Raw genomic sequence first — 12843 nt, forward strand, 5'->3', positions numbered from 1 at the left:
GATTGTTTAAGATTACAGGGAATTGAAGTCCTGCATCTCATGTGCTTTGCATGTGCCGTGAATTGGGTTTATCTTGATGCTTTTAATTAGCCCTGCTTCCAGCTATTTTATAACAACATAGATAATAATGGTATTAACTGTTACATCAGCATAACATTATTTGTTATAATCATGCCACACTTCTTTGTTTGAAATGATGGTGATGCCTGATGATATCAGGTAAAACCAGCAATTAATGTCACCTACTAATGGGTTTCACGCTTGCTTTTCTGAACACACCCTAGTCACACCCAACATTTTGTCACTTCAGCTTTGCCAGCACATATTTTTCATCTTTTTTATATCCCACATCCTGATATTTGTCTCAATGATGTAAAATAAGGCTGTATCACAGGCAGGTTTTTCCTCCCCCCATGCCACCAGCTTTGCACAAGCAGGTCCTCCTACAAATCAGTTCCACTCCACATTAAAATTCCGGACTGCGTGGAGTCCTGCAAAACAGCGATGTGAGTCAGTGATCCAAATGACAGGCTCGGTAATTTGCGTGCTCTCATTCCCCACTTAATTCTTTAGAGGAGCGACCGCTCTGTGTTTGTTGAAGAAGGCGTGAATTCAGCTTGGAAGTAGTATTGCGCAAACAAAAAGCAGCAGAATTACTGCTCCATTTTCCCCTTCACCGATCAAGAGTTTTAAAAAAAAAAAAAAAATCATTTGCAGAGTTTTGTTTAGTCAGAAAGAATAGAATAAAGTAAGCAGTAGCCATTAAATATTCTTTTAATCATTAAAGCAATCTGGGGATCTGACAGTAATCACCTGTGCTGTTTTGTACTTTTTTTTTTTAACAAGCTGATGCACAATGAATTGAAATAAACTGGCATGATCGGAATTTTTAAAAGCCATCATCTGTCAGGTACCACTTCCCTGTCACAAAAGCGTTATGCTTTCCATTGGATGAGGCTTAATTAAGGTAATAATTGTTGTATTGCAGACTGACGAGACCCTCGAGTGGATAGCTCTGTAATTTTCAGCAAGGCTTTCTTTGATCTCCGTTTGTTTCTCTTAAGTCTTTGCACTGGACAAGTTTACCCAGAGGAAGATTTCTACTGTTACAAATTGATAAATTAGATATTGAAATTAGGCATTCTGCAATACCTGGGTGTATTTTGTTTATTTCAGAGCCTCAAAACTCTCAGGCACAAAATCAGCTGTACTGATGGGATTGCAGTGCTGTGAGTTGGGAGCACAAGTTACCCTGAATTTTCACTGATGTGCCATTTCCAACCCAGGCAAATCAGCAAAAACAAACCCAGCAAAGCCAGCAGCCAGGTTTTTGCAGGGTTTAATTTGCAGTGATGCATACAGCCTGCAAAATCCTGGGGAGGTAAATTGGTGCCTGCTTAAATTTCATCGCATGAATATCAGGCAGGAGGCACGCAAGTGCATATCCAAGCACGGTGAAAAATATGGCTCCTACGGAAAAGGTGAGATCCTTTGTGGAAAAATTATTCAGCATATAAAGTGTTTAGGCCCAGGAATCACAAAGGAAAACACAACTCGGTATCAGAGAGGCCTGGAAAATTCATTCCAGAAGAAGCAGTTTAATCCATAGGGGAGATAAATTCATGGTTATGTCCTCCTCAGCAGCCCTTTACGCTATCAGGAGCCCCGGGCAATGCTCTCCCCTGCGGTGCGATGTGTTATCGCTCTCGCCATGTGCTAAGCCTGGCTTTAAGCAAGCTCACAGCAGTGGAGCTGGAGCGCTGTAGGTTTTGCCTTGAGCCAAAGACCTCAGCGGGTGTATTGGGACAGGTCCCTGCGACTTCATCCGGTATCACAATGCCGTCCTGCTCCTTGCTCCCTGGAATTAATCCTGTTCATCCAAAGCTTGGTTCTGGCACACCATGCTGTCTGACTGCAGAGTTCACGTTCCTCTTAGATAAATAAGCATCAGCCCTGTCCTTTCAAGCCTTGTTTGAGGTGGAATACCATGTGTTATCTCCAAGCCATAAGGAAAATGCTGTCTTGTGAGCATCTCCACTTCTGCGCCTGCTCCCATCTAACAGCTGCTCTTGCAAAGTTGCCAGCCTGTGCTTTATTTCACTGAAAAAGGTCTAACCCATCTTTCTGGAGCCTTCTGCCACGGCCTAACTCGCATGCTGCCTTTGCTTTGTTTGGTTTGCAGGAGCTGGTTAAAAGAGAAATGAGGTTTTTAGCATAAGGCATTTTTTCTTCAATTCTTCTTTTTTAGCTTGTTCTGTCACTAACTTGTTTTTTCTATTCCGTCTTTAATCTGCTGTCTTTATGGACTCAGCTTCAGAAAAGGGAGCGCTCTTGCAGGGCCTATGTCCAGGTATTTCTTGTGTTTTTAATAAACATGTCCAGTTGTTTGACTGAATGATTGTGAAGTGGGTCTTGTCTCTGTGAATAATCTGATTATTCCCATCTTTGTGGCAGCAGGTTCTAAGGTTAAGGTTACAGGATAATAGTTTCATTCTTTGTCTCCTCCCATCTGCGTGGTTGCTTGTGGACTTGACAAAAATTTCAGGTAAAATCTCTAAACCAGAAAATGGCAAAAACTGCAGGAAAGATCTGATGAGACCCATCGGGCTCAGCAGGACAGTCTGGACACATGCAAAACAAGAACGCAAACCTCCTGCTTGTGAAGGTGTCTCCAAACCAGCTGGGTTTCACTTACGGCATGTCACTCATATAATTCCTGCCTGCCTTTTTTTTCCGTCTTCACCTCTTACACTTGCAAATTTAGAAACAAATTTCATGAGGAAATAGGCTTATATTGTGTGTTACGTGAACAAAGTCAAGCCCCAGCGCTTCAGGAAGACCTGTTTGTAGGCTTTTCAAGCACGAGGCCTCAGGTTATGTTATTTATCCTGTCACCTTACCTTAGAGCATTTGCTCCAGTGACTTGGATATAAAGCTGTTTGTCTGTGATGGGTGAGTTAATGCTGTTTTTAGAAATACGAAAGTTTTACCTGCTAATTTCTGTCTCATGCTTATTGACTTTGATGTTGTACTTATGGGTGGTTGGTTGTTTTTTATACGCGTATGTATAATATACAGGGATGTAAAAATGGGCAGCTGTCTATACCTGAATTTTCCTGCAAAATCCAACTGCCTGTAGTGGGTATTGGCTTTATTTTGTGAACGGGTATTTTGTTTCATGTGTGGGATTAGACAGTTTAGATTTGTAGGGCATTCAGTTTACCCTTAATTTCAAGGGCTTCTTCCCTTTCACTGGAAAGGCGGCTGGGGTATTGAAACATTAATCATGCGCTGACCTCTTTAGTAGACAAAAAATGATGAAAGCTCATTGCCTGAGCTGTTTAGTATAAACATGGACAAAGCTGGTAAATAAATTGAAGAGGACACTCCCATAATGGAGGGCTTGAAGAATGAACGAGATGACCTAATTGAACTTTTCCAGCTCTGCTTTGTGTATTATACGGAAGTAAAATAAAGTAGCTAGACATATTTTTGTACAGTATGTTTCCATTTGGAAAATCATGTAGCTGAAGTAAAAAAAAAAATCTTCTGAGGGAGAGTTTGTCTGTAATAGCAATTAAATGTCACTACAGATATATCCTTTACCAGGCAGTGAAACATCTGGGCTGGCGTCGAGGGTTAAGATTGCGGGGTGACAATAAAACCCTGGCAGATGTATTGTTAACCCCCTCTCCCCCCAACTTCCCCCTTTTTGCCCCTCCCTCTCCCCCCTTTCCACTCAGCACAGGCGATCGGGAGGGAAAGAAGGACAGAGAGAAGAGAGTTGGAAAAATTAAAGATGTTTTACTAATGCTACTAATAAGAATAGAGAAAATAATACAAAATATACAAAACCAATCTTGAAAGTCTCAGCAACTGCAGAGCCGGCACCCAAAGTCCTGGATTAGACTCTGCAGCCAACCGGAGCTGGATTCAGTCTCTCACTAGGCCTCAGTTCGCAGGGATGAGTAGCAAGATCCTCTCCTAATGTCGGCCATAAGGAAAAAGGGCCGAGATCCTCGTGATCTCCCACTTTTATATGAAGTATTCACGTGAATGGAATGTTATACACAGTTGGTCAGTTTCTTAGTCACTTGTTTCTCGTTGCCCCTCTCGCGAGATGTCCATCCATGCTTATCAATAAGTTTGCATTCCATTGCTAGGTTTACCAAAACATGTGTCTGGTTCTCCAGGAAAATGCAGTTAATATGAAGGCTTTAGCTGACAGGCAAAATTCACTGAAAGAGAAACTTGTTTTTAACAAAACCAGGACATTCCACCCCTTATAATATGCCATTCACTGAATACTTAAACCTTATCAATACAATCTATCAACACAATCTAATTAATCACTACTACTATATATATATATATACATATGTACATATATACACAGGAGTAATTAATCAGTGGACCATCCTTTAAAAAGTTCATTAAGTTCATTTTGTCACGACAATCTCCCAGGGCAGGAATAATGGTACAAGTGCATCTCATGACCACTGTTTGTGGGTTAAAGACATCAACTTCGAGGAATTTGTCAGGCGCCACTCGAAGAAGCTAGCTCTGGTTTCATCATCACTGTCTTGATCTGAAAGACACTTATTAAATACTGTTAGTACGGCAATTCACATCATGCAGTTCAGTATTGAATATTTTCACCTAAACTCAAGTCCCCTTGAGGTACACACCGAACTTCTCCATCCTTAAGCATCACCCACCAGGTGCTGCCAGGTCCCTGGGCAAAAACAATCCCACGAATGGGCTTGCCTTTGCCTGAGGCAGGAGTAACCCAGACTGTCTTTCCTAACATATTTTTCATGTGTACTACAGGGACTTTATCTCCTTCTACAGTCCGTAGAATTTCTGATTGGGCAGGCCCGGCTCGATTGGTTGATCCCCTGGTGTTGACCAACCAAGTGGCTTTTGCTAAATGTGAATCCCAGTTTTTAAAGGTTCCACCACCAAGTGCCTTCAGTGTAGTTTTTAGCAAACCATTGTACCTTTCAATTTTCCCAGAGGCTGGTGCATGATATGGAATATGATATACCCACTCAATACCATGTTCTTTGGCCCAATTGTCTATAATACTGTTTTTGAAATGAGTACCATTGTCTGATTCAATTCTTTCTGGCGTACCGTGTCGCCAAAGGACTTGCTTTTCAAGGCCCAAGATAGTATTTCGGGCTGTAGCATGAGGTACGGCATATGTTTCCAACCATCCAGTGGTTGCTTCCACCATTGTAAGTACATAACGCTTACCTTGACGTGTTTGTGGAAGTGTAATATAATCAATCTGCCAAGCTTCTCCATACTTATACTTTGACCATCGCCCCCCATACCATACAGGCTTTAACCGTTTCGCTTGTTTGATTTCGGCGCAAGTTTCACATTCATGAATAACCTGTGAAATAGTGTCCATAGTTAAATCCACCCCTCGATCGCGAGCCCATTTATATGTTGCATCTCTACCTTGATGCCCTGAAGCATCATGGGCCCACCAAGCTAGGAAAAGTTCACCTTTATGTTGCCAGTCCAAGTCCACCTCAGCTACTTTAATCTTAGCAGCTTGATCTGCTTGTTGGTTGTTTAGATGTTCCTCGGTGGCTCGACTTTTAGGCACATGAGCATCTACATGACGAACTTTCACAGGCAGGCTCTCTAGCCGAGCAGCAATGTCTTGCCACAGTGTGGCAGCCCAAATGGGTTTACCTCTGCGCTGCCAGTTGCTTTTCTTCCATTGCTGTAGCCACCCCCACAAGGCATTTGCTACCATCCATGAGTCAGTATAGAGATAAAGTATTGGCCACTTCTCTCGTTCAGCAATGTCCAAAGCCAGCTGGATGGCTTTCACTTCTGCAAACTGACTAGATTCACCTTGTCCTTCAGTGGCTCCTGTAACTTGTCGTGTGGGACTCCACACAGCAGCTTTCCACCTTCGATGTTTTCCTATAAGACGACAGGATCCATCTGTGAACAGTGCATACTGCTTATCAGTCTCTGAAAGAGTATTGTACGGTGGTGCTTCTTCAGCACGTTTTACTTCCTCCTCATCTGGAGACATCCCAAAGTCTTTGCTTTCTGGCCAGTCTGTAATCACTTCTAAGATCACTGGGCGATTGGGACTTCCAATTCGAGCTCGTTGCGTGATCAATGCAATCCATTTACTCCACGTAACTTCGGTTGCATGATGTGGAGAGGGAACCGTCCCTTTGAACATCCAGCTCAGCACCGGCAGTTGAGGTGCTAGGAGGAGCTGTGCTTCAGTACCGATCACTTCGGAAGCAGCTCGAACTCCTTCATATGCTGCTAGTATCTCTTTTTCAGTTGGAGTATAGTTGGCCTCGGATCCTTTGTATCCTCGACTCCAAAAACCTAAGGGTCGACCTCGGGTTTCTCCTGGTGCTTTCTGCCAGAGGCTCCAGGTAAGTCCATTATCTCCGGCTGCGGTGTAGAGCACATTTTTAACATCTAGTCCAGTCCGAACTGGTCCAAGGGCCACCGCATGAGTTATCTCACGCTTAATTTGTTCAAAGGCTTGTCGTTGTTCAGGGCCCCACTCAAATTGGTTCTTTTTACGAGTCACTCGATAGAGAGGGCTCACAATCTGGCTGTAGTCAGGGATATGCATTCTCCAAAAACCTACAACGCCCAAGAAAGTCTGTGTCTCCTTTTTATTAGTAGGTGGAGACATTGCTGCAATTTTGTTGATCACATCCATTGGGATCTGACGACGGCCATCTTGCCATTTTATTCCTAAAAACTGGATCTCTCGTGCAGGTCCCTTGACCTTGCTTCGTTTTATGGCAAAACCAGCATCCAAAAGAATCTGAATTATTCTCTCACCTTTCTCGAAGACTTCTGTCGCTGTGTCGCCCCATACGATGATGTCATCAATATATTGCAAGTGTTCTGGAGCTTTACCTTGCTCCAGCGTGGTCTGGATCAGTCCATGGCAGATGGTAGGACTGTGTTTCCACCCCTGGGGCAAGCGATTCCACGTGTACTGGATGCCTCTCCAGGTGAAAGCAAACTGCGGCCTGCACTCTGCTGCTACAGGAATAGAGAAAAATGCATTAGCAATGTCAATTGTAGCATACCACTTAGCTGCCTTTGACTCCAGTTCAAATTGCAGTTCTAGCATGTCAGGCACAGCAGCACTCAGTGGTGGCGTAACTTCATTCAGGCCACGATAGTCCACAGTTAGTCTCCACTCATCACTAGACTTACGCACTGGCGAGATTGGGCTGTTAAAAGGTGAGCGAGTCTTACTGATCACACCCTGGCTTTTCAATTGACGGATCAACTTCTGGATAGGGATCAAAGAGTCTCGATTGGTGCGGTATTGCCGGCGATGCACTGTCGTGGTAGCAATTGGCACCCGCTAATCGTCAACCATCAGCAGTCCTACAACAGAAGGATCATCTGAAAGACCAGGCAAATCAGACAGCTGTTCAATTTTCTCAGTGTCCACAGCTGCTATACCAAATGCCCACCTATACCCTTTTGGGTCCTTAAAATACCCTCTCTTGAGGTAGTCTGTGCCAAGGATGCACGGAGCATCTGGACCAGTCACAATGGGATGCTTTTGCCAGTTTTTTCCAGTTAGGCTCATTTCAGCCTCTACAACAGTCAGTTCCTGGGATCCCCCAGTCACTCCAACAATATTGATGGATTGCGTTCCTTTATAATTAGAAGGAATTATTGTGCACTGTGCACCAGTGTCCACTAAAGCTTTGTACTCCTGGGGGTGTGTTGTACCAGGCCATCGTATTTGTACAGTCCAATAAACTCTGTTATCCCTTTCCTCCACCTGGTTGGAGGCAGGGCACCTCTAATTTCTGTTTTGCACAGTCTCTGGGTGTGAATTAGAGGTTCCTTCAAGAGCATCAGAATCTCTTCTGCTCCTTTTGTAAACTGGAGCAGCCACCTTCCTCGGAGTTTTTCCTTTGATCTCACGTACTCGTTCTTGAAGTTCTGAGGTAGGTCTTCCATGCCACTTATACATGTTTTCTCCCTGCTCATGTAGGAAGAACCACAGTGAACCTCTTTTTGTGGGCTGCCTCTGTCCTCTCTCTCGAGATTGGAAACGCCTTTTCCTAACAGCTGAAACATAGGTTTGTGCAGGTCATGAATGGTATGTGTCTTCTCTGAGTTCTTTGATTTCTTGCAATAGCTTTTCAAACCGGTCATCAGATTTTTCACACAGTTTCTCCACAGAAGAGACACAAGCCTGTAGAGAACCAGCAAGGCTGTCCTCAAAGTTCCAGAGCTGCTCAATCACTTCAGTAATATCTTGTGCACCTCCAGCTGACCAGACCATTCCTGCCAATGACTTAGCATATGCAGGTGGTGCACTTTGTACAAATCTGCGCCACAGAGGTTGTGTACAATTGATTCTATCTGGGTCTGTCCCCTCTTGGCTGTTTGGTCCAAAATAAATGATCTCTCGCACAGCTAATTCTCTCAGGAACTGAATACCTCTCTCCATAGTATTCCATTTCCCTAACTTGGATATACAATCTTCCTTGTAGGGAAATCTTACTTTCATAGCTGCCAGGAGTCGGGTCCAGAGAGTAGTGGCATTAGACTCTCTTGAAATTGCCCTATCAATGGTGGAATCTCTTGACAGAGATCCCAGCTGCCTGGCTTCACCACCTTCCAATTCAATTGTTTCTGCCCCATTGTCCCAGCATCAGAGCAGCCAGGTTAAAATATTCTCTCCTTCACGACGACTAAAGTCTTTTCGCAGATCTCTCAGCTCACCTGGAGAAAAGGACCGAGTAGTGGTCACTTCATCTCCTCCCTGTCCTGATGATGATGGCCCTTGGGTTGATGTTGGCCCTGTGCCATCATCTGCTGCACGGGTAGTCTTTCTAGTGACTTTCTTACAACCAGCAACTGATGCTGATATGGGTTTGCCATCATTTGATTAATTTCCAGAGTCTGAATGACTGTCACAGTGGTTACTGTGGTTACAGCAGCAACAGTGCCCAGTGTGTGAAGAAAGGGGGGCTGCCTTAGCCTGTGAGGCTGGAGAAGTAACGTTATCAGTAGCGGCAGAGGAATTCTGCGTAGGAGTTGTACCTTCAGCCTCTGAAACCGCCGTTGGCGGGGGGGCAGTGGCTGCAGCTTTTGCTGTTTTGCTCTTTCTCGAGCGGCTAGGAGAGCTTTTTGCTAAAGCTTCCGAAGACGCACCGCAAATCTCAGGACAACAAAGAGACGCAAACCTCCTGTTGAACGCCATTTCTCTTAACAGAAGCACAAACTGACACACATTCAGCAAACCAGATAACACCATCAAAGTTCTATCAAAACTCCAAGGATATTCAAAATTCTCTAAAACATTTGCGAACTGTCCTAGCGAAAAAATGAAAGTATTGTTAGTCAGCCTTTCTAAAGATTCGCTTGACCAATTAGCAAACACAGAGCCGTTCTGCTCTTTAATCTCTCCTGGAGGCTTTTCAAGGTAAAGCAGAAGCGAGTAGAAATTAATTAGCGGCTGCAGTACAATGAAATAAACCAGTGACAAACCACACAGTATCATCATGATCATTGTCCAGTTCCTTGTTGTTATATAATGAATACTTCAATTTAAAAAGAAAGCCCAACACAGATATGGAATCAGTGAGCACAATGTAGAAAATAACTGATACAACTTATGCCACAACATCTTTAAATCAGTGTAATTCACTTTGCCTTAATACAACTAAATAATGTCCGAAGCAAACAGACGCGCGAGTATCACAACTCTATGAGTTGGCACCTTGCCAAGAAAACTGAAAGGTACGTTAGAGCAGTAGAAAAGCCAAAAATCTTCAAATTTACCCCTTTCTCTTGCCCCACGTTGGGCGCCAATTATCTGTTGAGGGTTAAGATTGCGGGGTGACAATAAAACCCTGGCAGATGTATTGTTAACCCCCTCTCCCCCCAACTTCCCCCTTTTTGCCCCTCCCTCTCCCCCCCTTCCACTCAGCACAGGAGATCGGGAGGGACAGAAGGACAGAGAGAAGAGAGTTGGAAAAATTAAAGATGTTTTACTAATGCTACTAATAAGAATAGAGAAAATAATACAAAATATACAAAACCAATCTTGAAAGTCTCAGCAACTGCAGAACCGGCACCCAAAGTCCTGGATTAGACTCTGCAGCCAACCGGAGCTGGATTCAGTCTCTCACTAGGCCTCAGTTCGCAGGGATGAGTAGCAAGATCCTCTCCTAATGTCGGCCATAAGGAAAAAGGGCCGAGATCCTCGTGATCTCCCACTTTTATATGAAGTATTCACGTGAATGGAATGTTATACACAGTTGGTCAGTTTCTTAGTCACTTGTTTCTCGTTGCCCCTCTCGCGAGATGTCCATCCATGCTTATCAATAAGTTTGCATTCCATTGCTAGGTTTACCAAAACATGTGTCTGGTTCTCCAGGAAAATGCAGTTAATATGAAGGCTTTAGCTGACAGGCAAAATTCACTGAAAGAGAAACTTGTTTTTAACAAAACCAGGACAGCTGGCTAAGGCAATTTGGCAGAGATTTTTCAGGAAATCTTAAATGGGTAAGTCCTGGACCTTGTGAAATCAATGGGAGATGGGAAGTCACTGGAAAGTACGCCACTGATGGTAGAGAAAATAGTTTTCAACCTTGCTGACATGATCCCATTGTCATGAAGAGCATCTGTGGCTGAATTTGACACACAGGGCTGGAAATGTACCTTCAGCCCTGCATTCCCTAGCCCAAAATGAATGAATAATATAAATAAATATTTAAACAGATCTGGCAATTTTGTGAGTTATTCAAAGATGAGACTGTGGGAATTCCATATCAGATTATCATTTCATCTCTCTGAGTAACTCTATAATTAAAACAAATATTGATTTAGTTTGTGCAATGTCACAATATTTGTTGAGTTAAAAGCTCAGGGATTCTATTTGCCAGAGACAGATTTTACAAATGGTGCTCCTTCAGTTGCAGATGTGGTAAATGATCCTTTTTGTCTCAAAAATCCAACAAGAACTAACCCAACAGGTGGTGATCTAAATACCTGTTAGTATAACAACCAGACAATCATTGGGGTATTTTTCACTCACAATATTTAGGAAACTGCCACACAGGCTTCAATTCTTGATGCTAAGAGTCAACTAGACTGAGCTGAGCAAGGTGGATGTCTGAGATGGATGGAGTGAGTGGCTTGGGAAAGATGCTCCATTGGCTAAGGAGAGGTTTAGATGGGATCTTGGGAAAAATTTATCCCCAGAAGGGGTTGTCAGGCATTGGAACAGGCTGCCCAGGGCAGTGGTGGAGTCACCATCTCTGGAGGGGTTGAACAGATATGGAGATGGGGTTCTTAGGGACATGGGTTAGTGCCAGGGCTGGGTTGATGGTTGGACTCAATAATCCTGAGGGTCTCTTACAACCAAAATGATTCTGTGATCCTTCAGGCTCCCCTGTAAATCAGTATGCTCTGTTTTGTAATTCTCGGAGCCACCAATGAAGCTGGTTCCAGGTAGCAGACAGTAGGGGGTGGTTGCAGTTGATATTGTCTTTCTGGTTCTGCAAGTTTTCTGAACGCTTCACACTTGGAATGTGGGCTGTTAGAATTGCTGTACTAAGCGGAAAATGAAAGGCTTTCCTCAGAGGATTCAAGGCATTAAGTTTAGAGCTGAGTAGAATGAGACATGTTGTGGGGTTTTTTTGCCAACCTAGTAGCTCTCAGCAGAGAGTCTGAGACTTCGGCAGTAATATTTAAAGTGGATTAATTCTGGTTGTCCCACTTCTTTCTTGCTTGCATGGCTGGTCCCAACACCCTTGAGGACTAAACGAAAGAAATTTGCGGCTCTGAGAGGGAGCGTAAATTGAATTATGCTGCTGTTTACTTGTGTCCTTTTTGTGCCTGCGACAAGAAAGGCTCTCACTCCCAGCTATATAGAAAGGGGCAAATTAATGAGGATTTTTGAGTTCTATGTTTGGTCACTTAATTGGCTGCATGACAAAGAACTCTGTGGTGCATGTCAAACAACTTTCAGGGTCATCTAATAATTTGCTCGATTTCTGATGCTATTCTGCATGGCCTGTGAGGAGTAAATTGGCTACCAGTGTGCATCCATTGTCGTATATTAAGCATAGCTTCAGGGAGCACTTTTAGCAGCTTTTTCAAGAGATCAAGATGTTTGCCCATCAGCATCAAAGCTCCCCAAACTTTCCTTTAATATAATTAAAAGGACAGCTGAAAGAAGCATGACTTGCAGTGCGGTTCTGGGGTTCGGTAACCCCTCTGTTAAAACTCATTGAATTTAATATAATTCACAGCTTGAGAAGCCACTTGGTTTGTGTCAGCAAGAGCAAAACCAGAAATCACTACCCCCTTGTTTCTGCGGCGGTGAGCCCGTTGTTAGGGGAGAGGAGGATCAAAGTGGCAGCCTTGGCTTTGTCACCAGACTCCAAATTCTTCATAGAAATATTTCTCTACCTACAACTGAGCTACACCTATGGTAATGCATCCACGTGTAATATAGCAATACTGAAAAAAAAATCACATTTTCTGTGTTGCTATGTGCTTAGTCTTGGGCCGGCGGAGGAAAGGATATCTCATGAAGTTCCCTTGAAGGCTGTGAATGCTCTCTAAAAGCATTTCTCGTTTGCAAGCCCTTTTTCTTTCTAGCGACAGCTTTGCTCACTTCCTACGTGTAATTATTCTAGCAGTTGCTCATATAGTCTTAAATCCTGAACAGCAGGGCAGGAAATACAGATGATTCATAAACGTGGTTCTCAGCTTATTCTGCAGGGAAGATCTCATTAGGTGAAACAGATCATATGTTACTTCCTTCTTCCCAATCAATTCCTTTTATTT

At 43.5% G+C, this 12843-nt stretch overlaps 1 protein-coding gene across 3 annotated transcripts in view; it reads left to right on the forward strand.

Annotated features, from left to right (window-relative positions):
• Nucleotides 1-12843, forward strand: part of ADGRL3 (adhesion G protein-coupled receptor L3) — a 238747-nt gene that overhangs the window by 163035 nt on the left and 62869 nt on the right. For 2 of the 3 annotated variants that reach the window (XM_082051084.1, XM_082051082.1), the window contains exon 9: nucleotides 2312-2350. The exons of the other annotated variant lie outside the window; for it this stretch is intronic. In XM_082051084.1, the coding sequence (XP_081907210.1) occupies nucleotides 2312-2350 (39 nt within the window). The remainder of the gene's footprint in view (nucleotides 1-2311; nucleotides 2351-12843) is intronic. 3 annotated transcript variants of the gene reach the window in all.

Source organism: Streptopelia decaocto (assembly GCF_964273445.1).
Source record: "Streptopelia decaocto genome assembly, chromosome: 4".
NCBI classification, from domain to species: domain Eukaryota; kingdom Metazoa; phylum Chordata; class Aves; order Columbiformes; family Columbidae; genus Streptopelia; species Streptopelia decaocto.